This window comes from Pristiophorus japonicus, unplaced genomic scaffold (genome assembly GCF_044704955.1).
Source record: "Pristiophorus japonicus isolate sPriJap1 unplaced genomic scaffold, sPriJap1.hap1 HAP1_SCAFFOLD_307, whole genome shotgun sequence".
Lineage (NCBI taxonomy): Eukaryota > Metazoa > Chordata > Chondrichthyes > Pristiophoridae > Pristiophorus > Pristiophorus japonicus.
This window is the reverse complement of record NW_027252857.1, coordinates 486,368-513,258: the sequence shown is the minus strand read 5'-3', so window position 1 is coordinate 513,258 and position 26,891 is coordinate 486,368. Positions and strand designations below refer to the sequence as shown.

The 26,891-nt window shown below is 49.5% G+C and overlaps 1 protein-coding gene across 1 annotated transcript in view; it reads left to right on the top strand.

Moving 5' to 3' along the window:
• LOC139249346 (immunoglobulin superfamily member 1-like) overlaps window positions 1-26,891 on the top strand; it is a 99,917-nt gene that overhangs the window by 49,475 nt on the left and 23,551 nt on the right. The window contains exons 7-9 of the mRNA XM_070872327.1: window positions 1,310-1,600; window positions 10,491-10,781; window positions 20,383-20,679. Of these exons, the coding sequence (XP_070728428.1) occupies window positions 1,310-1,600; window positions 10,491-10,781; window positions 20,383-20,679 (879 nt within the window). The remainder of the gene's footprint in view (window positions 1-1,309; window positions 1,601-10,490; window positions 10,782-20,382; window positions 20,680-26,891) is intronic.

The following is a 26,891-nucleotide window of genomic DNA, read 5'->3' as shown; positions in this document are numbered from 1 at the left end:
ATCGCGGAGGTGCTGGCCATCATCTTCCAATCCTCCTTAGATACTGGATGGTGCCAGAGGACTGGAGAACTGAAAGTGCGACACCATTGTTCAAAAAGATGTGTGAGTATATACCCAGCAACTACAGGCCTGTCAGTTTAACCTCGATAGTGGGGAAGAAATGATAATCAGGAATAAGGTTAACAGTCACTTGGACACGTGTGGATTATTTAAGGAAAACCAGCACGGATTTGTTAAAGGCAAATCGTGTTTAACAAACTTGATTAATGCAGTAACAGAGAGGGTTGATGAGGGTAATGTAGTTGACGTAGTGTACATGAATTTCCAAAAGGCGTTTGATAAAGTGCAACATAATAGGCTTGCAGCAAAGTTGAAGCCCCTGGAATAAAAGGGACAGTGACAGCATGGATACGGGATGGGCTCAGTGACAGGAAACAGAGAGTAGTGGGGAACGGTTGTTTCTGGGACTGAAGGAAGGTATACAGTGGTGTTCCCCAGGGCTCGGGACTGGGACCACTGCTTTTCCTGATATATATTAATGACTTGGACGTGGGTGTACAGGGCACAATTTCAAAATCTGCAGATAACACAAAACTTGGAAGTGTAGTGAACAGTGAGGAGGGTAGTGAGAGACTTCAGGAGGACACAGACAGGCTGGTGGGATGGGTGGGCACGGGGCAGATGGAATTTAACGCAGAAAAGTGCGAAGTGATACATTTTGGTAGGAAGAATGAGGAGAGACAATATAAACTAAAGGGTACAATCCTAAAGGGGGTGCATGATCAGAGAGACCTGGGGGTATATGGGCACAGATTGTTGAAGGTGGCAGGGCAGGTTGAGAAAGCGGTTAAACAGTTTACGGGATCCTGGGCTTCATAAATAGAGGCACAGAGTACAAAATAGAGAACTCTTATCTGGTTCGGCCCCAACTGGAGTATTGTGTCTAATTCTGGGCACCACACTTTAGGAAGGATGTGAAGGCCTTAGAGAGGGAGCAGAAAGGATTTACGAGAATGGTTCCAGGGATGAGGGACTTCAGTGACGGGGATAGACTGGAGAAGCTGGGGTTGTTCTCCTTGGAGCAGAGAAGGTTGAGAGGAGATTTGATCGAGGTGTTCACAATCATAAAGGGTCTGGACAGAGGTCGAGAGAGACTGTTCCCATTGGGGGAAGGGTCGGGAACCAGAGGACACAGGTTTAAGGTGATTGGCAGAAAAAGGCGACATGAGGGAAAACGTTTTTACGCAGCGAGTGGTTATATTCTGGAATGCACGGCCTGAAATTATTCTTTCAATTAATGTTACCACAGATCTCCCAACACCGCCAGAGATATCTCTTGATCAACCGACTGGGGTGTATTTAGAAGGAGAGGCGGTCACCATAACCTGCATGGTGAAGGGAGAATATCGCGGTATAATTTACTTATACAGAGACAATCAGATGCTCAACTCCTGTCAGCTATTTACACCAGACAAGAGCGGGACCTTCCTGGTTACCGGTACAAACCAAGCAGGCCGCTACCAATGCACATATGGAACCTACACCAAAACAAGATGGTTAGAATCCCTGTACAGCGAGGCTGTGACAGTAACTACAGTGGGTGAGTGATGGTGACCACAAATTGTAATATGGTAATGCAAGGCAATAGCTAGTCTCAAAAGTCGCATGCTTGTTTTAAAATAACACTGGCTAATATTCACAGAGATCGTGTGAGAGCTGAGCTCTTAACAGGCTCCCTGTTACCTTGGGTCCTGAACACACAGGCTGATAGTTTACTGCCAAGGTAAGCATTAATAGAGGCGAGGTTAACAGAGCCTAGTCCCCCTGACCGACTCATCGCCCGATTTCCTTTACTGAAGTCAGGCTGGCACCCAGGACAGATTTACAGCCCACTCAGTCAGTATATGTGATTTACATCATGACCCAGTCTTGCGATCGAACCGAAGATGACAGGGAGATTAGTTTTATAATGTGCCCCCCCAGCCCAACTTCCTGCCCCCGCAGCCCAACTTCCTGCCCCCCCCAGCCCAACTTCCTGCACCCCCAGCCCAACATCCTGCCCCCCCAGCCCAACTTCCTGCCCCCCCAGCCCAACTTCCTGCACCCCCAGCCCAACTTCCTCCCCCCCCAGCCCAACTTCCTGTCCCCCCCCCAGCCCAACTTCCTGTCCCCCCCCAGCCCAACTTCCTGTCCCCCCCCCAGCCCAACTTCCTGTCCCCCCAGCCCAACTTCCTGCCCCCCCCAGTCCAAATTCCTGCCCCCCCAGCCCAAGGGTCGGGAGGGTCGGGAAATCGTGGTGGGGAGGGTCGGGAGATCGTGGTGTGGAGGATCGGGCAGGTCGGGAGATTGCGGTGGGGAGGATCGGGAAGGTCGGGAGATCGCGGTGGGGAGGGTCAGGAGATCGTGGTGTGGAGGATCGGGCAGGTCGGGAGATTGCGGTGGGGAGGATCGGGAAGGTCGGGAGATCGCGGTGGGGAGGATCGGGAAGGTCGGGAGATCGCGGTGGGGAGGATCGGGAAGGTCGGGAAATCGCGGTGGGGAGGATCGGGCAGGTCGGGAAATCGCGGTGAGGAGGGTCGGGCAGGTCGGGAAATCGCGGTGAGGAGGGTCGGGCAGGTCGGGAAATCGCGGTGGGGAGGATCGGGAAGGTCGGGAGATCGCGGTGGGGAGGATCGGGCAGGTCGGGAGATCGCGGTGGGGAGGATCGGGAAGGTCGGGAGATCGCGGTGGGGAGGATCGGGAAGGTCGGGAGATCGCGGTGGGGAGGATCGGGAAGGTCGGGAGATCGCGGTGGGGAGGATCGGGAAGGTCGGGAGATCGCGGTGGGGAGGATCGGGAAGGTCGGGAGATCGCGGTGGGGAGGGTCGGGAGATTGTGGTGTGGAGGATCGGGAAGGTCGGGAGATCGCGGTGGGGAGGATCGGGAAGGTCGGGAGATCGCGGTGGGGAGGATCGGGAAGGTCGGGAGATCGCGGTGGGGAGGATCGGGAAGGTCGGGAGATCGCGGTGGGGAGGGTCGGGAGATTGTGGTGTGGAGGATCGGGAAGGTCGGGAGATCGCGGTGGTGAGGATCGGGAAGGTCGGGAGATCGTGGTGGGGAGGATCGGGAAGGTCGGGAGATCGCGGTGGGAGGGGTCAGGATGGTCGGGCAGGTCGGGAGATAACGGTGGGGAGGATCGGGAAGGTCGGGAGATCGCGGTGGGAGGGGTCAGGATGGTCGGGAGGGTCGGGAGATCAGCAACACAGCTCCCAGCTCGGTGAATGCGGCTGTTGTGGGCACCACTCCCGCTCCCGGTTTTTGGATCGAGTAGTCTGTGCATGCGCGAAAGGCGTCGGGGGCGGAGTCCCGAGGGCACAGGCGCAGAACAAACACGGCAACCAGTCAGTCGCCGATTTTACCCTCTGGTGATTTGATGGAGTGTAAAACTGTTAAATTGTCGGGCGCTCGATCCCGCCCTGTTCCCAGGGGACATTTCAGACTCGGTCAGATCCTTTGGCTCAGCAATGAGGACATGCTGCATTCCAGAAATGAGGCTTCCTTTCAGTCTTTGAACCGAGACACCCGAGAAGGCGCAATGATAACAGAGGTCCTTCGAAATGGCTAAATGCAGATGTTGTTTTATTTTTACACTTTTATTTCCTTGATTCCCAATTTTGCCGCTTGCATATCTGAACTGACATTGCGAAATGTTTAATGCCACAATGATAGCACGTCTGTCAGCCGCAGCTCATAGGGCAGTACCCTCACCTCGGGGTCAGAGGTTGTAGGTTCAAGTCCCACTCCAGGGACTTGAGCACAAAAATCTAGGCCGACACGCCATCATCATCATATCATAGGCAGTGCCTCGTGTCGAGGACGACTTGCTTCCACGCCAAAAAGGGATGAGTTCACAGGTGTTTCACCTGAGGGACCGAATATTCCAGGTCCTAGAAACATAGAAAATAGGTGCAGGAGTAGGCCATTCAGCCCTTCTAGCCTGCACCGCCATTCAATGAGTTCATGGCTGAACATGCAACTTCAGTACCCCATTCCTGCTTTCTCGCCATACCCCTTGATCCCCCGAGTAGTAAGGAATACATCTAACTCCCTTTTGAATATATTTAGTGAATTGGCCTCAACAACTTTCTGTGGTAGAGAATTCCACAGGTTCACCACTCTCTGGGTGAAGACGTCTCTCCTCATCTCAGTCCTAAATGGCTTACCCCTTATCCTTAGACTGTGACTCCTGGTTCTGGACTTCCCCAACATTCTTCCTGCGTCTAACCTGTCTAAACCCGTCAGAATTTTAAACGTTTCTATGAGGTCCCCTCTCATTCTTCTGAACTCCAGTGAATACAAGCCCAGTTGATCCAGTCTTTCTTGATAGGTCAGTCCCACTATCCCGGGAATCAGTCTGGTGAACCTTCGCTGCACTCCCTCAATAGCAAGAATGTCCTTCCTCAAGTTAGGAGACCAAAACTGTACACAATACTCCAGGTGTGGCCTCACCAAGGCCCTGTACAACTGTAGCAACACCTCCCTGCCCCTGTACTCAAATCCCCTCGCTATGAAGGCCAACATGCCATTTGCTTTCTTAACCGCCTGCTGTACCTGCATGCCAACCTTCAATGACTGATGTACCATGACACCCAGGTCTCGTTGCACCTCCCCTTTTCCTAATCTGTCACCGTTCAGATAATAGTCTGTCTCTCTGTTTTTACCACCAAAGTGGATAACCTCACATTTATCCACATTATACTTCATCTGCCATGCATTTGCCCACTCACCTAACCTATCCAAGTCACTCTGCAGCCTCATAGCATCCTCCTCGCAGCTCACACTGCCACCCAACTTAGTGTCATCCGCAAATTTGGAGATACTACATTTAATCCGCTCGTCTAAATCATTAATGTACAGTGTAAACAGCTGGGGCCCCAGCACAGAACCTTGCGGTACCCCACTAGTCACTGCCTGCCATTCTGAAAAGTACCCATTTACTCCTACTCTTTGCTTCCTGTCTGACAACCAGTTCTCAATACACGTCAGCACACTACCCCCAATCCCATGTGCTCTAACTTTGCACATTAATCTCTTGTGTGGAACCTTGTCGAAAGCCTTCTGAAAGTCCAAATATACCACATCAACTGGTTCTCTCTTGTCCACTTTACTGGAAACATCCTCAAAAAGTTCTAGAAGATTTGTCAAGCATGATTTCCCTTTCACAAATCCATGCTGAGCGCCGCACTGTCGGAGGTCCTGAACTACATCCTGAAGGATGGAAGATGCCTGTGGGTGGATTGTTTTAACGTGGGGTGACCGTTGCACACCAGCCACCACACGGCTTGACAGAGCGAGGTCTTGGTCCAGGGGCAAGGGTTAACCAGGACGACTGGAGACCAGCTCTGCTGCACGGACCTAGTGCGCTCACACATCGCAGTGTGGGCTGGTCCGTGCTGCCCCTGGGCCCTCGCCTCTCCTGGGCCCCGAACTCACTCGTCTCCTGGGCCCCGATCACGTCCCTCCCTAGTCTCTCATAGAAACATAGAAACATAGAAAAAAGGTGCAGGAGTAGGCCATTCAGCCCTTCTAGCCTGCACCGCCATTCAATGAGTTCATGGCTGAACATGAAACTTCAGTACCCCATTCCTGCTTTCTCGCCATACCCCTTGATTCCCCGAGTAGTAAGGACTTCATCTAACTCACTTTTGAATATATTTAGTGAATTGGCCTCAACTACTTTCTGTGGTAGAGAATTCCACAGGTTCACCACTCTCTGGGTGAAGAAGTTTCTCCTTATCTCGGTCCTAAATGGCTTACCCCTTATCCTTAGACTGTGACCCCTGGTTCTGGACTTCCCCAACATTGGGAACATTATTCCTGCATCCAACCTGTCCAAACCCGTCAGAATTTTAAACGTTTCTATGAGGTCCCCTCTCACTCTTCTGAACTCCAGTGAATACAAGTCCAGTTGATCCAGTCTTTCTTGATAGGTCAGTCCCACCATCCCAGGAATCAGTCTGGTGAATCTTCGCTGCACTCCCTCAGTAGCAAGAATGTCCTTCCTCAAGTTAGGAGACCAAAACTGTACACAATACACCAGGTGTGGCCTTACCAAGGCCCTGTACAACTGTAGCAACACCTCCCTGCCCCTGTACTCAAATCCCCTCGCTATGAAGGCCAACATGCCATTTGCTTTCTTAACCGCCTGCTGTACCTGCATGCCAACCTTCAATGACTGATGTACCATGACACCCAGGTCCCGTTGCACCTTCCCTTTTCCTAATCTGTCACCATTCAGATAATAGTCTGTCTCTCTGTTTTTACCACCAAAGTGGATAACCTCACATTTATCCACATTATACTTCATCTGCCACGCATTTGCCCACTCACCTAACCTATCCAAGTCACTCTGCAGCCTCATAGCATCCTCCTCGCAGCTCACACTGCCACCCAACTTAGTGTCATCCGCAAATTTGGAGATACTACATTTAATCCCCTCGTCTAAATCATTAATGTACAATGTAAACAACTGGGGCCCCAGCACCGAACCCTGCGGTACCCCACTAGTCACTGCCTGCCATTCTGAAAAGTCCCCATTTACTCCTACTCTTTGCTTCCTGTCTGACAACCAGTTCTCAATCCACGTCAGCACACTACCCCCAATCCCATGTTCTTTAACTTTGCACATTAATCTCCTGTGTGGGACCTTGTCGAAAGCCTTCTGAAAGTCCAAATATACCACATCAACTGGTACTCCTTTGTCCACTTTATTGGAAACATCCTCAAAAAATTCCAGAAGATTTGTCAAGCATGATCTCCCTTTCACAAATCCGTGCTGACTTGGACCTATCATGTCACCATTTTCCAAATGCGCTGCTATGACATCCTTAATAATTGATTCCATCATTTTACCCACTACTGAGGTCAGGCTGACCGGTCTATAATTCCCTGCTTTCTCTCTCCCTCCTTTTTTAAAAAGTGGGGTTACATTGGCTACCCTCCACTCGATAGGAACTGATCCAGAGTCAATGGAATGTTGGAAAATGACTGTCAATGCATCCGCTATTTCCAAGGCCACCTCCTTAAGTACTCTGGGATGCAGTCCATCAGGCCCTGGGGATTTATCGGCCTTCAATCCCATCAATTTCCCCAACACAATTTCCCGACTAATAAAGATTTCCCTCAGTTCCTCCTCCTTACTAGACCCTCTGACCCCTTTTATATCCGGAAGGTTGTTTGTGTCCTCCTTAGTGAATACCGAACCAAAGTACTTGTTCAATTGGTCTGCCATTTCTTTGTTCCCCGTTATGACTTCCCCTGATTCTGACTGCAGGGGACCTACGTTTGTCTTTACTAACCTTTTTCTCTTTACATACCTATAGAAACTTTTGCAATCCGCCTTAATGTTCCCTGCAAGCTTCTTCTCGTACTCCATTTTCCCTGCCCTAATCAAACCCTTTGTCCTCCTCTGCTGAGTTCTAAATTTCTCCCAGTCCCCAGGTTCGCTGCTATTTCTGACCAATTTGAATGCCATTTCCTTGGCTTTAATACTATCCCTGATTTCCCTAGATAGCCATGGTTGAGCCACCTTCCCTTTTTTATTTTTACGCCAGACAGGAATGTACAATTGTTGTAATTCATCCATGCGGTCTCTAAATGTCTGCCATTGCCCATCCACAGTCAACCCCTTAAGTATCATTAGCCAATCTATCTTAGCCAATTCATGCCTCATACCTTCAAAGTTACCCTTCTTTAAGTTCTGGACCATGGTCTCTGAATTAACTGTTTCATTCTCCATCCTAATGCAGAATTCCACCATATTATGGTCACTCTTCCCCAAGGGGCCTCGCACAATGAGATTGCTAATTAATCCTCTCTCATTACACAACACCCAGTCTAAGATGGCCTCCCCCCTAGTTGGTTCCTCGACATATTGGTCTAGAAAACCATCCCTTATGCACTCCAGGAAATCCTCCTCCACCGTATTGCTTCCAGTTTGGTTAGCCCAATCTATGTGCATATTAAAGTCACCCATTATAACTGCTGAACCTTTATTGCATGCACTCCTAATTTCCTGTTTGATGCCCTCCCCAACATCACTACTACTGTTTGGAGGTCTGTACACAACTCCCACTAACGATTTTTGCCCTTTAGTGTTCTGCAGCTCTACCCATATAGATTCCACATCATCCAAGCTAATGTCTTTCCTAACTATTGCATTAATCTCCTCTTTAACCAGCAATGCTACCCCACCTCCTTTTCCTTTTATTCTATCCTTCCTGAATGTTGAATACCCCTGGATGTTGAGTTCCCAGCCCTGATCATCCTGGAGCCACGTCTCTGTAATCCCAATCACATCATATTTGTTAACATCTATTTGCACAGTTAATTCATCCACCTTATTGCGGATACTCCTTGCATTAAGACACAAAGCCTTCAGGCTTGCTTTTTTAACACCCTTTGTCCTTTTAGAATTTTGCTGTACAGTGGCCCTTTTTGTTCTTTGCCTTGGGTTTTTCTGCCCTCCACTTTTCCTCATCTCCTTTCTGTCTTTTGCTTTTGCCTCATTTTTGTCTCCCTCTGTCTCCCTGCATAGGTTCCCATCCCCCTGCAATATTAGTTTAACTCCTCCCCAACAGCACTCGCAAACACTCCCCCTAGGACATTGGTTCCGGTCCTGCCCAGGTGCAGACTGTCCGGTTTGTACTGGTCCCACCTCCCCCAGAACCGGTTCCAATGCCCCAAGAATTTGAATCCCTCCCTGCTGCACCACTGCTCAAGCCACATATTCATCTGCGCTATCCTGCGATTCCTACTCTGACTAGCACGTGGCTCTGGTAGCAATCCCGAGATTACTACTTTTGAGGTCCTACTTTTTAATTTAGCTCCTAGCTCCTTAAATTCTTTTCGTAGGACCTCATCCCTTTTTTTTACCTATGTCGTTGGTACCAATGTGCACCATGACAACTGGCTGTTCTCCCTCCCATTTCAGAATGTCCTGCACCCGCTCCGAGACATCCTTGACCCTTGCACCAGGGAGGCAACATACCATCCTGGAGTCTCGGTTGCGTCCGCAGAAACGCCTATCTATTCCCCTCACCATCGAATCCCCTATCACTATCGCGCTCCCAATCTTTTTCCTGCCCTCCTTTGCAGCAGAGCCACCTACAGTGCCATGAACTTGGCTGCTGCTGCCCTCCCCTGATGAGTCATCCTCCCCAACAGTACTCAAAGCAGTGTATCTGTTTTGCAGGGGGATGACCACAGGGGACCCCTGCACTATCTTTCTTGCACTGCTCTTCCTGCTGGTCTTCCATTCCCTATCTGGCTGTGGACCCTTCTCCTGCGGTAAGACCAACTCACTACACGTGATACTCACGTCATTCTCAGCATCGTGGATGCTCCAGAGTGAATCCACCCTCAGCTCCAATTCCGCAACGCGGACCGTCAAGAGCTCGAGGCGGATACACTTCCCACACACGTAGCGCCCAGGGACACCGGAAGTGTCCCCGAGTTCCCACTGCTCCTGCTGTACTTGCCCACGCTCCAATCACCGACCTCCACTCCAGTGCACTGCTGAAGGAGTGCCGCACTGTCGGAGGGGTAGTACTGAGGGAGCGCCGTACTTTCGGCTCGGAGGGGCAGTACTGAGGGAGCGCCGCACTGTCGGAGGGGCAGTACTGAGGGAGCGCCGCACTGTCGGAGGGGCAGTACTGAGGGAGCGCCGCACTGTCGGAGGGGCAGTACTGAGGGAGCGCCGCACTGTCGGAGGGGCAGTACTGAGGGAGCGCCGCACTGTCGGAGGGGCAGTACTGAGGGAGCGCTGCACTGTTGGAGGGGCAGTACTGAGGGAGCGCCGCACTGTCGGAGGGGCAGTACTGAGGGAGCAATGCACTGTTCGAGGGAAAGTACTGAGGGAGCGCTGCACTGTCGGAGGTGCCATCTTTCAGATGAGACATTAAACCGAGGCCCCTTCTACTCTCTCAAGTTGACGTAAAATGTCCTATGGCACTATTTCAAAGGAGAGTAAGGGAATTATCCCCGTTGTCCTGGTCAATATGTATTCCTGAATCAACATAACAAAAACAGATTATCTGGTCATTATCACATTGCTGTTTTAAGGAGCTTGCTGTGCGCAAATTGGCTGCCTCCTTTCCTGCATTAAAACTGACTGCACTCCAAAAGTGCTTCATTGGCTGCAAAGCCCTTTGAGACGACGGGTGCTCGTGAAAGGCGCTTTAGAAATGCAATTCTTTTTGTTGCGCTGATGTCCCCGAGATAAATGTATGTGCTGAACCTGATTTGGGAAATAGACGCCTGGCTGATTCAATTTATTTGCGCCGCCATTTGATTGCACTAATGAAAGCGCCAGCTCTGCCTCTGTGTAATCTGTGTGCCCGATGTTACGCTGGCTTTGATTACCGTACAGTCGCTATTTAATAACCAACCTACCACCAAATGTGAAATCTACAATTCACTTTCTCAGCCTTGTTGAATTTGTTTTCCCACAGAAGCGCTAACTGCACCACGGATCTCTCTGGATCAATCTGTCGGGGTGTATTTAAGAGGTGAGACGGTCACACTTACCTGCACCGTGAGCACGGAGCCTCGCGCCAAAATCTACTTCTACAAAGATAATGAACTGCTCACCTCACGGCAACTCTTCACCAAGGACAACATTGGAACATTCACGGTTACCAGCGCATACCAGGGCGGGCGCTACCAATGTCGGTACAGAGGCAGCGTGAAACGGAGGCGATGGCAATCCCAGCTTAGCAAGCCTGTGACGGTCACTATAGCAGGTGAGTGCCGGGATACAGAGACTGTTAACATGTCTGTGCAACGAGCTGCATATTGTCAAATAATTATCTTTATTGTAATATACCAGTGTTGACTGTTCAAGGTTTCTGCGCTCAGCTCATGATCTTTGTAACAATGGGTCCTGAACACACAGATAGCCCTATACCACCACAGGATGGCCCTATACCCCCACAGGATGGCCCTATACCCCTACAGGATGGCCCCTATACCCCCACAGGATGGCCCTATACCCCCACAGGATGGCCCTATACCCCCACAGGATGGCCCTATACCCCCACAGGATGGCCCTATACCCTCACAGGATGGCCCTATACCCCCACAGGATGGCCCTATACCCCCACAGGATGGCCCTATACCCCCACAGGATGGCCCTGTACCCCCACAGGATGGCCCTGTACCCCCACAGGATGGCCCTGTACCCCCACAGGATGGCCCTATACCCCCACAGGATGGCCCTAAACCCCCACAGGATGGCCCTGCACCCCCACAGGATGGCCCTGTACCCCCACAGGATGGCCCTGTACCCCCACAGGATGGCCCTGTACCCCCACAGGATGGCCCTATACCCCCACAGGATGGCCCTATACCCCCACAGGATGGCCCTATACCCCCACAGGATGGCCCTATACCCCCACAGGATGGCCCTATACCCCCACAGGATGGCCCTATACCCCCACAGGATGGCCCCTATACCCCCACAGGATGGGCCTATACCCCCACAGGATGGCCCTATACCAGCACCGACAGCATGAATCGTGTCCAGCATTCACCCCAACCCCTCAGTTCACATCTTCAAGTGTGTGGTCAAATCCCCAGCCACTTTATACTCATTGAATGATTGGAATATCAACATGTCAATTTGGCTGCTGATAGTTAGCGTCTGTTTAATGATGCCAACTATGCCTAAGTTCATGCCAAATGTTTTGCCCCAAGCATTTCATGCCGATACTTCAGTCTTCCATATTATTGACTCACCAGTTATCTCACCAGAATACAACGTTCAGATAGTGTCGTTTGGCTCTTCTGGATATGGCAAAGCATTTTAACAGCGTGTGAAATGTAATCATTGTTGCTTAGAATCTGCATGTAAATATGAATAGGTAGCAAAACTAAGCACGAAAAAGTAGTTTAAACTCATGCAGTAATTGTTCACCGCTGGACGAGAGACAATGAGTGGGTTTAAACGAGGGCAATATTGGTTAAACAAGCAATTACAGCTAGCGAAATGGCTGACATTTAGAAACACAGAAAATAGGTGCAGGAGTAGGCCATTCGGCCCTTCGATGAGTTCATGGCTGAACATTCAACTTCAGTACCCCATTCCTGCTTTCTCGCCATACCCCTTGATCCCCCGAGTAGTAAGGACTACATCTAACTCCCTTTTGAATATATTTAGTGAATTGGCCTCAACAACTTTCTGGGGTAGAGAATTCCACAGGTTCACAATTCTCTGAGTGAAGAAGTTTCTCCTCATCTCGGTCCTAAATGGCTTACCCCTTATCCTTCGACTGTGACCCCTGGTTCTGGACTTCCCCAACATTGGGAACATTCTTCCTGCATCTAACCTCTGTAAACCCGTCAGAATTTTAAACGCTTCTATGAGGTCCCCTCTCATTCTTCTGAACTCCAGTGAATACAAGCCCAGTTGATCCAGTCTTTCTTGATAGGTCAGTCTCACCATCCCGGGAATCAGTCTGGTGAACCTTCGCTGCACTCCCTCAATAGCAAGAATGTCCTTCCTCAAGTTAGGAGACCAAAACTGTACACAATACTCCAGGTGTGGCCTCACCAAGGCCCTGTACAACTGTAGTAACACCTCCCTGCCCCTGTACTCAAATCCCCTCGCTATGAAGGCCAACATGCCATTTGCTTTCTTAACCGCCTGCTGTACCTGCATGCCAACCTTCAATGACTGATGTACCATGACACCCAGGTCTCGTTGCACCTCCCCTTTTCCTAATCTGTCACCATTCAGATAATAGTCTGTCTCCCTGTTTTTACCACCAAAGTGGATAACCTCACATTTATCCACATTATACTTCATCTGCCATGCATTTGCCCACTCACTTAACCTATCCAAGTCACTCTGCAGCCTCATAGCATCCTCCTCGCAGCTCACACCGCCACCCAACTTAGTGTCATCCGCAAATTTGGAGATACTACATTTAATCCCCTCGTCTAAATCATTAATGTACAATGTAAACAGCTGGGGCCCCAGCACAGAACCTTGCGGTACCCCACTAGTCACTGCCTGCCATTCTGAAAAGTACCCATTTACTCCTACTCTTTGCTTCCTGTCTGACAACCAGTTCTCAATCCACGTCAGCACACTACCCCCAATCCCATGTGCTTTAACTTTGCACATTAATCTCTTGTGTGGGACCTTGTTGAAAACCCTCTGAAAGTCCAAATACACCACATCAACTGGTTCTCCGTTGTCCACTCTACTGGAAACATCCTCAAAAAATTCCAGAAGATTTGTCAAGCATGATTTTCCTTTCACAAATCCAAGCTGACTTGGACCTATCATGTCACCTCTTTCCAAATGCGCTGCTATGACATCCTTAATAATTGATTCCATCATTTTACCCACTACCGATGTCAGGCTGACCAGTCTATAATTCCCTGTTTTCTCTCTCCCTCCTTTTTTAAAAAGTGGGGTTACATTGGCTACCCTCCACTCCATAGGAACTGATCCACAGTCTATGGAATGTTGGAAAATGACTGGCAATGCATCCGCAATTTCCAAGTCTACCTCCTTAAGTACTCTGGGATGCAGGCCATCAGGCCCTGGGGATTTATCGGCCTTCAATCCCATCAATTTCCCCAACACAATTTCCCGACTAATAAGGATTTCCCTCAGTTCCTCCTTCTTACTAGACCCTCTGACCCCTTTTATATCTGGAAGGTTGTTTGTGTCCTCCTTAGTGAATACCAAACCAAAGTACTTGTTTAATTGGTCTGCCATTTCTTTGTTCCCCGTTATGACTTCCCCTGATTCTGACTGCAGGGGACCTACGTTTGTCTTTACTAACTTTTTTCTCTTTACATATCTATAGAAGCTTTTGCAGTCCGCCTTAATGTTCCCTGCAAGCTTCCTCTCGTACTCTATTTTCCCTGCCCTAATCAAACCCTTTGTCCTCCTCTGCTGAGTTCTAAATTTCTCCCAGTCCCCGGGTTCGCTGCTATTTCTGGCCAATTTGTATGCCACTTCCTTGGCTTTAATACTATCCCTGATTTCCCTTGATAGCCACGGTTGAGCCACCTTCCCTTTTTTATTTTTACGCCAGACAGGAATGTACAATTGTTGCAGTTCATCCATGCGGTCTCTAAATGTCTGCCATTGCCCATCCACAGTCAACCCCTTAAGTATCATTCGCCAATCTATCCTAGCCAATTCACGCCTCATACCTTCAAAGTTACCCTTCTTTAAGTTCTGGACCATGGTCTCTGAATTAACTGTTTCATTCTCCATCATCAAATGAGGCGAGATGGAGTTGAACTAAAGAACAGAAAGGGGCGATCACGCTGCTGAGAGCATACTGTCGACCCCCTTACAGTCCCAGGGAGATAGAAGAGCAAATTTGTCGACAAATTTCTAACAACTGCAAAAACAATAGTGCACTAATAGTGGGAGATTTCAGTTACCTGAATGTTAACTGGGAGAGAATTAGTGTGCAAGGTTTGGAGAGGGCAGAATGCCTAAATTGCATTCTGGGGAACTTTTTTGAGCCAATATGTAGCAAGCCCAACAAGATGAGGAGCATTTATTAGACTTAGTTCCAGGGAATGAAGTCGGGCAGGTTGTAGGAGTATCTGTGGGAGAGCATTTTGGTGCTAGTGAGCATAATTCAGTCAGATTTAGCATAATTATGGATAAGGAAAAAGATAAAATAGCTGTTAAGGTTCTAAATTGGGGAAAGGCCAGTTATCCGAGGCTGAGAGGTGATTTAGCCAACGTGGACAGGAAACAGTTGCTTGAAGGTAAATCAGTGTCAGAGCAATGGGAGGCAATGAAGAGGGAGGGACATTTAGTTCAGGGTAAACATGTTCCCACAAAAAAAAAGGTTCGAGCTGACAAATGTAGAGCCCCCTGGATAATGAGGTGCATACAGGGTAAGATAGGGCAAAGAGGGAAGCCTATATCAGATATTGGGAGCTCAATACTGCAGAGAGCCTGGAAGAGTATAGAAGGTGCAGGGGTGAAAGTAAGAAGGAAATTAGGAAAGTAAAGAAAGAGCATGAAAAAATACTGGCAACAGAATCAAAGTAAACCCAAAGATATTTTACAATTACATAAAGAGCAAGAGGATAACTAAGGAAGGAGTGGGGCCTATTAGGGACCAAATGGTGATGTGTGTGTGGAGGCGGAGGATGTGGGAAGCTACGTAATGAATACTTTGCGGCTGTCCTCACAGAAGAGGGGGACGAGGCCGACCTTGAAGTTCAGGAGGAAGGGAGTGAAATATTGGTCGGGATAAACATAGGGAGGGAGGAAGTATTAATGGGTTTAGCATCTTTGAAAGTAGATAAATCGCCAAGACCGGATGAAATATATCCCCGGCTACTAAAAGAAGCAAGGGAGGAAATTGCAGAGGCTCTGACCATCATTTTCCAATCCTCTCTGGCTACAGGAGTTGTGCCAGAGGACTGGAGAACTGTTAACATTGCTCCATGGTTTCAAAAGGGAGGAAGGGATAAACCGAGTAATTATCGGCCAGTTGGTTTAATCTCGGTGGTGGGCAAATTACTGGAATCATTTCTGAGGAACAGTATAAACCTTCATTTAGAAAAACACAGATTAATCGAGGACAGTCAGCGCGGATTTGTAAAGGGAAGGTCGTGTCTGACTAACTTGATTGATTTATTTGAGGACCTAACGAGGAGGATCAATGAGGGCAGTGTGTACGATGTAGTGTATATAGATTTTAGCAAGGCTTTTGACAAGGTCCCACATGGTAGACTGATCAAAACAGTAAAAGCCCATGAGAGAGTGGCAAATTGGATCCAAAATTGGCTCAGTGGCAGGAAGCAAAGGGTAATGGTTGATGGGTGTTTTTGTGACTGGAAGGATGTTTCCAGTGGGGTTCCGCAGGGCTCAGCATTAGTTTGGGCAGAAAAGTGGAAAATAGAATTTAAATCTGGAAAATTGTGAGGTAATGCATTTGGGGAGGGGCTACAAGGCAAGGCAATACACATTAAATGGGAGGAAACGGAGTATACAGATATATTTCATCTGTTCCTGGCGATTTACCTACTTTCAAAGATGCTAAACTCCTTAATATTTCTCCTCTTACTGTGTTTATCCCATCTAATATATCACTCTCTTCCTCCTTAATTTTAATATGGGGACAGTGCAGGAAAGTGGAGTTAAGGTCGAAGAATAGCCATGATCTTATTAAATGGCAGAGCAGGCTCGAGGGGCCGAATGGCCTACTCCTGCTCCTATTTCTTATGTTCTTATACTAAGAGGTGTGGAGGAACAGAGGGGTCTTGAATGTATGTTCACAGATCCTTAAAGGTAGCAGGACAGGTCAAAAAGGTATTTAAAAAGCCATATGGAATGTTTTCCTGTATTAGTCGAGAGTAGGGAAGTTCAGTGGGGATTGTATACAACTCTAATTAGGCCACAGCATGAGTACTGGGTCATCACCATCATAGGCAGTCCCTCGAAATCGAGGGAGACTTGCTTCCACTCTAAAAGTGAGTTCTCAGGTGACTGAACAGTCCAATATGAGAGCCACAGTCTCTGTCACAGGTGGGACAGACAGTGGTTGAGGGAAGGGGAGGGTGGGACTGGTTTGCCGCACGCTCCTTCCGCTGCCTGCGCTTGGTTTCTGCCTGCTCTCGGCTCCCGGATGCACTTCCTCCACTTAGGGCGGTCTTTGGCCAGGGACTCCCAGGTGTCGGTGGGGATGTTGCACTTTATCAGGGAGGCTTTGAGGGTGTCCCTGTAACGTTTCCTCTGCCCACCTGGGGATCGCTTGCCGTGTAGGAGTTCCGAGTGGAGCACTTGCTTTGGGAGTCTCGTGTCTGGCATGTGAACAATGTGGCCTGCCCAGCGGAGCTGGTTGAGTGTGGTCAGTGCTTCGATGCTGGGGATGTTGGCCTGGTCGAGGACGCTAATGTTGGTGCGTCTGTCCTCCCAGGGGATTTGTGGGATCTTGCGGAGGCAGCGCTGGTGGTATTTCTCCAACGATTTGAGATTCCTGCTATATATAATCCAACTCATAGAGCCATACAGGAGAGCAGGTATCACTACAACCCTGTAGACCATGAGCTTGGTGCCGGGTTTAAGGTCCTTGTCTTCAAACACGCTCTTCCTCAGGTGACCAAAGGCTGCACTGGCGCACTGGAGGCGGTGTTGAATCTCGTCGTCCATGTATGCTCTCGCTGATAGGCTCCCAAGGTATGGGAAATGATTCACATTGTCCAAGGCCGAGCCGTGGATTTTGATAACCAGGGGGCAGTGCTGTGTGGTGGGGTCAGGTTGGTTTGTGTAAGGCCCATGCTTTTGTACACCTCTGTGAAGATGTTGATGATGGCTTGGAGTTCAGTCTCTGAATGTGCGCAGACGCAAGCATTATCTGCGTACTGTATCTCGACTACAGAGGATGGGACGGTCTTGGACCTGGCCTGGAGATGACGAAGGTTAAACAGGTTCCCACTGGTTCTGTAGTTTAGTTACACTCCAGCGGGGAGCTTGTTGAGCGTGAGATGGAGCATTGCGGCGAGGAAGATCGCAAAGAGCGTTGGTGCGATGACACAGCCCTGCTTGACCCCGGTCCGGATTGGGTCTGTGGTGGATCCGTTGGTCAGGATCACGGCCTGCATGTCATCGCAGAGGATGGTGACAAACTTTTGGGGGCACCTGAAACAGAGAAGGACACTCCATAATCCCACGCGGTCGACAGTGTCAAAGTCTTTGTAGGTCAAAGAGGGCCATGTACAAGGGTTGGTGCTGTTCCCTCCAGAAGTCGCGCCGTAAAGTTCATGTCCGTTGTACCCCATAGTGGACGGAATCTGCATTGTGACTCCGGGAGGAGCTCCTCAGCCACAGGGAGAAGACGGTTGAGGAGGATTCTTGCGATGACATTCCCAGTGACCGACAGTAGGGAGATTCTTCTGCAGTTGCCGCCGTCGGACTTGTCCCCTTTTTTAAAGATGGTCACGTTTACTGCATCTCTGAGATCCCCCAGCATGCTCTCCTCCCTCCAGATGAGAGAGATGAGATCATGTATCCGTGCCAACAGTGCCTCTCCACCATACTTTAGTGCCACAGCAGGGATTCCATCCGCTCCCGATGCCTTGTTGTTCTTCAGCTGACGGATGGCCTTTTCTACCTCGTGCAGTGCTGGGGTTTCACTGAGGTGGTGGTGGGTCGCATGCTGCGGGATGTAGTCGAGAACACTCGAGTCAAAGGCAGAGTCTCGATTGAGGAGATCTTCAAAGTGCTCCTTCCAGTGGGCCCTGACAGCCTCGGTGTCCTTGATGAGTGTTTCCCCGTTCTTGGCCAGCAGTGGGGTGGGGCCTTGGGTGCTTGGGCCATAGGTGGCCTTGACTGCGATGAAGAATCCTCACATATCGTGGCTGTCGGCCAGTTGCTGGATCTCCTGGGCTTTCTCCACCCACCACCTGTTCTTTAGGTCCCGGGTTTTTTGTTGGACCTCGGCCTTGAGCCGTCTGTAAAGCTGCTTTGCTGCTCCCGAGTTGGGTTGTTGCTTTAGGTTCAGAAATGTCCTGCGCTTGCGATCTATTAGCTCCTGGATCTCCTGATCATTCTCATCAAACCAGTCCTGGTGTTTCCTGGTTGAGTGACCAAGTGTCTCTTCACAGACACTGGTTATAGAGGCCTGGAGGACAGACCAAGCGCTGCGGGCATTCTGTGTCTCAGGGTCATCAAGGGTCGCCAGGTTAGCTGTGAGACACTGACTGTATCGGGCTCTCTTAGCTGGGTCTTGGAGTGCCCCTGCATTGATTTCTTTGCGGCATTGTTTCTGCTGTCCCCTTTGCTTTGGGTCAATGTTAATGTCGATGATGGATCGGATTAGGTGATGGTCTGTCCAGCAGTCGTCAGCTCCTGTCATGGCGCGGGTGATGCGCACATCCTTGCGATCCCTGGCTCGGACGATGACAGTTGAGCAGGTGTCAGTGTTTGGAGCGAGGGTGTTGCCACGATGCCTTGTACTTGTCCCTCTGGTGGAACAGGGTGTTGGTGATGACAAGGTCGTGCTCTGGACAGTTTGTCAGGAGTAGGGTACCGCTGGGGTTAGCTTTCCCTACCCCCTCCCTGCCAATCACACCTCCCCAGAGGGCTGTGCCCCTGCCGACCCTGGCGTTGAAGTCACCGAGGAGGATCAGTTTGTCGTCTTCAGGGACTCGGGATTCTGATTATTCGAGGCCATTGCACGCACCACGTGCTCGAAGAGCGCCGCAGCTGGAGTACTGCGTGCAGTTCTGGTCTCCACATTACAGCAATGATGGGATTGCATTAGAGCGGGTGCAGAGGAGATTACATAAGAGCATAAGAACATAAGAAATAGGAGAAGGTGTCGGCCATTTGGCCCCTCGAGCCTGCTCCGCCATTCAATAAGATCATGGCTGATCCGATCATGGACTCAGCTCCACTTCCCCGCCCACTCCCCATAACCCTTCACTCCCTTATCGCTCAAAAACCTGTCTATCTCCACCTTAAATATATTCAATGACCCAGCCCCCACAGCTCTCTGGGGCAGAGAATTCCACAGATTTACAACCCTCTGAGAGAAGAAATTCCTTCTCATCTCAGTTTTAAATGGGCGGACCCTTATTCTGAGACTATGCCCCCTAGTTTTAGTTTCCTCTATGAGTGGAACCATCCTCTCTGCATCCACCTTGTCAAGCCCCCTCATTATTTTAAATGTTTCGATAAGATCACCTCTCATTCTCCTGAATTCCAATGCGTAGAGGCCCAACCTACTCAACCTTTCCTCATAAGTCAACCCCCTCATCTCCGGAATCAACCGAGTGAACCTTCTGTGGACAGCCTCCATTGCAAAATTTATGAGGATGTTGAGAATTTTAGCTCTGAGGAAAGATTGGATAGGCTGGGTTTGTTTTCTTCGGAACAGAGGATACTGAGGGGAAATTTAATTGAGGTGTATAAAATGATGAGGGGCCTGGATAGAGTGGATAGGAAGGACCTGTTTCCCTTAGCAGAGGGGTCAACAACCAGGGGGCATAGATTTAAAGTAATTGGGGAGAGGTTTAGAGGGGCGATGAGGAAATATTTCTTCACCCAGAGGGTGGTGGGGGTCTGGAACTCACGGCCTGAAAGGGTGGTAGAGGCAGAAACCCTCACCACATTTAAACAGTACCTGGATGTGGACTTGAAGTGCCGTAACCTACAGGGCTACGGACCGAGAGCTGGAAAGTGGGATTAGGCTGGGTAGCTCTTGGTCGGCCGGTGTGGACACGATGGGCCGAATGGCTTCCTGTGCTGTAAATGTCTGCGATTCTCTGATTTGAGCTGTAATAGTTAGGACTATCGAAGCGATGCCTGTATATAAATCATCGTCACTGTTTGTCCCATTGTAATTACAGGTGCACCAAAACCGTTGCTGTCCGTGAATTCCAGTGTTGTTGTGAAGGGTGAAAAAGTTACCTTTAACTGTACAAGTCCCGTCTCACTTCCTGGCTTCACCTTTTACTTATACAAACACGGAGAGTTCAATTACTCGGATGTTCAGCCTGCTGCAGCCCGGAGTCATTCCGTTAACTTCACCATCACGGAGATGGGCCACGCGGATGGAGGAAACTACACCTGCCTGTATAAAGCTGATGGCAAGAGAAGGCTGCTGACATCGGCACTGAGCGAGCCTGTGCAAGTAACTGTCCGAGGTGTGAGAGATACAGACACCACGTTACTTAGTGACATAGTGTTATCAGTATAGGGGCAGGGTCCCCGAGCCTGTGCAAGTAACTGTCTGAGGTGTGAGATAGACACAGACACCACGTTACTTAGTGACATAGTGTTATCAGTATAGGGGCAGGGTCCCCGAGCCTGTGCAAGTAACTGTCTGAGGTGTGAGATAGACACAGACACCACGTTACTTAGTGACATAGTGTTATCAGTATCGGGGCAGGGCCCCCCGAGCCTGTGCAAGTAACTGTCCGAGGTGTGTGAGAGATACAGACACCACGTTACTTAGTGACATAGTGTTATCAGTATAGGGGCAGGACCCCCCGAGCCTGTGCAAGTAATTGTCCGAGGTGTGTGAGAGATACAGACACCACGTTACTTAGTGACATAGTGTTATCAGTATAGGGGCAGGACCCCCCGAGCCTGTGCAATAACTGTCCGAGGTGTGTGAGAGATACAGACACCACGTTACTTAGTGACATAGTGTTATCAGTATAGGGGCAGGACCCCCCGAGCCTGTGCAAGTAACTGTCTGAGGTGTGAGATAGACACATACACCATGTTACTTAGTGACATAGTGTTATCAGTATAGGGACAGGACCCCCCGAGCCTGTGCAAGTAACTGTCCGAGGTGTGTGATAGACACAGACACCACGTTACTTAGTGACATAGTGTTATCAGTATAGGGGCAGGACCCCCCGAGCCTGTGCAATAACTGTCCGAGGTGTGAGATAGACACAGACACCACGTTACTTAGTGACATAGTGTTATCAGTATAGGGGCAGGACCCCCGAGCCTGTGCAATAACTGTCTGAGGTGTGAGATAGACACAGACACCACGTTACTTAGTGACATAGTGTTATCAGTATAGGGGCAGGGTCCCCGAGCCTGTGCAATAACTGTCTGAGGTGTGAGATAGACACAGACACCACGTTACTTAGTGACATAGTGTTATCAGTATAGGGGCAGGACCCCCGAGCCTGTGCCACCAATCGATTCGATCCTGGCTGATTTCACAGCCCAGAAAGTGGGCAGTCAGCCCAACAGCCTGCGCTGGTCCTTATGTTTCACAGCTTGCTTCAGAAAATTCAAACTGGAATGCATTTAAATCGATCGTTATTGCTCGTTCCATTTGAATTATAGGTCCACCAAAATCATATATATCTGTGGATTTTATTCTTGCTGTGAAGGGTCTCCAGCCTTCCTTTGTCTCACCCTACCCCCATATCCTTCTATTCCTCTCTCCCTCATGTGTTTAACCAGCTTCCCCTTAAATACATCGATACTATTCACCTCAACCCCTCCCTGTGGCAGCGAGTTCCACATTCTCACCCCTCTCTGGGTAAAGAAGTTTCTCCTGAATTCCCCATTGGGTTTATCAGTGACTGTCTGATATTGATGGTCCCTAGTTCCCCCATTAGTGGAACCGTCTCTACTTCCACCCTATCGAACCTCTCCATGATTGAAAGCCCTGATCAGCTCACCCCTCAGTCTTCTCTTTTTTACTGAACAAAGCCCTGACCTGTCCAACTGTTGCTGTTCATTGTACACGGTTAGTTTTAGCATCATGTGAATCTTTTCTGCACTTTCTCCAGTGCCTCTATATCCTATCTATAATATGGAGGCTAGAACTGTGCACAGTGCTCCCAGTGTGGTCTAACCCAGGTATATGGAGACCAGAACTGTGCACGGTGCTCCCAGTGTGGTCTAACCCAGGTATATGGAGACCAGATCTGTGCACAGTGATCCAAGTGTGGTCTAACCCAGGTATATGGGGACCAGAACTGTGCACAGTGCTCCCAGTGTGGTCTAACCCAGGGATATGGAGACCAGAACTGTGCACAGTGCTCCCAGTGTGGTCTAACCGAGGTATATGGAGACCAGAACTGTGCACGGTGCTCCAAGTGTGGTCTAACCCAGGTATATGGAGACCAGAACTGTGCACAGTGCTCCCAGTGTGGTCTAACCGAGGTATATGGAGACCAGATCTGTGCACAGTGCTCCCAGTGTGGTCTAACCCAGGGATATGGAGACCAGAACTGTGCACAGTGCTCCCAGTGTGGTCTAACCCAGGGATATGGAGACCAGAACTGTGCACAGTGCTCCAAGTGTGGTCTAACCCAGGTTCTACAGAAGTTTAACATAAATTATCTGCTTTTCAGTTCTATTCTTTCAGAAATGAACCCCAGTACTTGGTTTGCTCAGCTTTATTACTGCGTTTATCTGACCCCAATAGTGTTTCTTTGTCCTTTTTAGTCTCCAACACGTGTGGTATTGAACACTTAAAAGTGGTTTTGAACTGCTATCCAATGTCATTTTAAGGATTGTTTCATTAATTATTGACTATTTATTGTGTTACTGAGCAAATAACTCGAGCAGCAACGTTGAATGGTTGGATTTTTCCAATTCTGATCACCAGTTTAATTCACTAGTTGAAACCTGCAGCTTTTCAGCGATCCAGTAACAGTTCAGGGATGTGTTCCGTTCAAGTTAAAAAAATAATGGGCCTGAAATAGTGGCCTTGCCGGGTGCGTACGAAGTTCGCACGGACCCAGCGAGGTCTCGCAAAAGCCGGTTTACAGGGCGAGATGTGCCTGCACCGAAAACCAGCTTTCCTGTTTCTGTCAACATTTCTCCGAAGATCCTCCGTATCCCCGGGAGAAGGACATCCGTGCGGGAGAGACCGGGCTCTTTCCCAACTCATGCCCAGCGATTGTCCTTCAAACTCTTACGCCTGGTAAAAGCAGGCGCATAGCTTAGTATTACCAGCGTAAGAGTTTTAAAACATCTAAAAATGTAATTTAAACACTCATTTTTATATTAAAACCCCTGTTCATTAAGGTAAGTTTATTTTTAACACTATTAAATCACATCAAAAAAATTCCAAAAAATACATATTTTTTAAAAACATAAGTGTCATGTATTCAACTATCATTGTAACCTATGTATAAGCTGACCTAAGTTGTACACCTTGAGAACATTGACCCCAAGGGGGTGAACTTGTGGGAGACACTCCTAACCTGGACTTTCAGGTATAAAAGGGGAAGCTCCACCCACTTCCATCACTTGAGGTCTTGGTAATAAAGGTAACTGGTCACAGAGTGACCTTCTCTCAAGTATGGGCCTCGTGTGTATTTATACTGTATAGTAAGGACATATTATTGGCGACGAGAAACTGGGATTTAAACCACGCGAGCATGGCCACTAGCAGCACAGAAGAGAGGTACTGTGTTGGTGATGATTGGGACGACTTTATTGAGAGACTACAGCAAAGTTTTGTCACTAAGGAATGGTTGGGACAGGATTCGGCCGACAAACGCAGGGCTCATCTCCTGACGGTTTGTGGATCCAGAACGTACTCCCTGATGAAGGACCTTCTAGCGCCAGAGAAGCCGACTGACAAGACGTTCGAAGAGCTCAGTAAGTTGATCAGGGAACACCTTAAACCGGCGAGCAGCATGCACATGGCGAGACACCGGTTTTACACACACCGGTGGCGAGAAGGGCAAAGCGTTCCAGACTTCGTGGCAGATCTCCGGCGACTGGCGAGCCTATGTAAGTTCCCAGATGCATGCAGAGCGGAGATGCTGCGAGACTTTTTTATTGAGGGCATCGGGCACGCTGGGGTTTTCAGGAAACTGATTGAGACCAAAGACCTGACCTTGGAAGCAGCGGCTCTGATAGCCCAGACATTTATCTCAGGGGAGGAAGAGACCAGAATGATGTTTGACAAAAATCTTGGCTCAAATGTGGCAAACGACCAGGGAGTCAACATTGTTAACGCGGCACACAGTTCTCCAGGCAGACAGGGGCAATTGGACATGCCCCAGCATGTAGTCGAACCCAAAGGGGGAATTAAACAAAGACAATGGCTAACTGAACAGCGATTCATGCCATCGCAATGGACAATGCGGCCAGTAATGGGGCCATCAACACCTGTTAATGGTACGCTTAAGGACAGTTACAGAGACAGTCAGAGACGATCGACTGGTAATGGACCTTTTGTTTCCAACAACGGGGCCTCCAGCTCATGCTGGAGGTGTGGAGGCAAACACCCAGCCAGAGCTTGCAGGTATCAGCAATATACCTGCAGAAACTGCAACGTCAGCAGTCACTTGGCGCGTATGTGCAGGAAGCCTGCAGCCAGGTTGATGTACGAGGAGGACGGGCTCGATGTAAGCTCTATGAGGCCAAATGAATACTGGGGGAAATTGCTGGAAGCTGAAGTTAAGCGAATTCATGTGGAGCACATATACAGTTCATACACCAGGACGCCACCGATAATGATGAAAGTGCTCCTCAATGGCATCCCAGTATTAATGGAGTTAGACACAGGGGCCAGCCAGCCCCTGGTGAGTATCAAACAGTTCGAAAGGTTGTGGGTGTCCAAGGCCAGGAGGCCAAAATTATTGCCGATTGACGCACAGCTACGGACATATAAAAGGAGATCTTTCCGGTGCTAGGCATCGCCATGGTAGTCGTGACCCACAAAGATTTGGAGAACAGGTTGCCACTCTGGATTGTCCCGGGGGACGGTCCCGCACTGCTGGGGAGGAGTTGGCTTGCTGTCATGAACTGGAAATGGGGCGATGTCAATGCAATTTCTTCTGTGGAGCGAGTATCATGCTCACAGGTCCTGGACAAATTCGACTCAGTATTTCAACCTGACATCGGCACTTTCATGGGGATCAAGGTAGTGATTCACATAAACCCGGACACCAGGCCAGTACACCACAAGGCCAGAGCGGTGCCGTACGTGATGCGGGAAAAGATAGAAGGCGAATTGGACCGCCTGCTGAGGGAAGGCATCATCTCGCCAGTCGAATTCAGTGACTGGGCGAGCCCGATTGTGCCGGTGCTCAAGGCGGATGGGTCGGTCAGGATATGTGGCGATTACAAGGCCACCATCAATCGGGTGTCACTCCAAGACCAGTACCCGCTACCAAGAGCGGAGGACCTCTTTGCGATGCTATCCGGTGGCAAACATTTTTCAAAATTGGACCTGACCTCAGCTTACATGACCCAGGAGCTGGCGAGTGAGTCGAAGAAGCTGACCACCATCACGACACACAAGGGGTTGTTTGAGTATAACAGATCGGGTCGGTCTGCAACTGAAAAAGGCGAAGTGTGTCTTCCTAGCTCCAGAGGTAGAATTCCTGGGGATGAGGGTAGCAGCAGACGGGATCAGCCCTACTGCGTCCAAGATGGAAGCGATCCAGAGAGCACCCAGACCCCATAACACGACGGAGCTGCGTTCGTTCCTGGGGCTCCTGAATTATTTTGGTAACTTTCTTCCCAAATTGAGCACGCTGTTAGAGCCGCTACACGTGCTCCTACGCAAAGGTCGCGAATGGGTCTGGGGGGACAGCCAGGAAAGGGCTTTTAATAGAGCACGCAATTTGTTATGTTCCAACACTCTGTTAACGCTATATGACCCATGTAAGAAACTTGTTTTAACGTGCGATGCGTCATCCTATGGGGTCGGGTGTGTGTTGCAGCATGTCAATGCCAAGGGTCAGTTACAGCCGGTAGCTTATGCCTCCAGAAGTCTGTCCCAGGCAGAAAGGGGCTACGGGATGGTAGAAAAAGAAACGCTAGCCTGTGTATATGCGGTAAAAAAAAATGCACCAGTAAACCTATTTGACAGGAAAGCTGAGCTGGAGACAGATCACAAACCCCTAACGTCCCTTTTGGCCGACAACAAGGCCATAAATGCGAATGCATCGGCCCGCATACAGAGGTGGGCACTTATGTTAGCCGCCTATGACTATACAATTCGGCACAGACCGGGCACCGAAAACTGCGCCGATGCACTCTGCAGGCTCCCACTAGCCACCACCGAGGGTGCTGAGATGGTCATGGCTGTTGAAGCTTTCGAAAGCGAAGGCTCACCTGTGACAGCCCGTCAGATTAAAGTCTGAACAAATAAAGACCCGCTACTGTCTCTAGTCAAGAAATGTGTCCTGAATGGGGACTGGGCAGCCACGTACAGGGCATGCCCTGAGAAATTTAAACCGTTTCATAGGCGCAAGGATGAACTCTCGATTCAGGCCGATTGCCTACTGTGGGGAAACCGAGTAGTCATGCCCCAGATGGGCAGAGAGGTGTTTATCAGAGAACTCCACAATGGGCACCCGGGCATTGTCACGATGAAGGCAATTGCCAGGTCACACGTTTGGTGGCCAGGGAT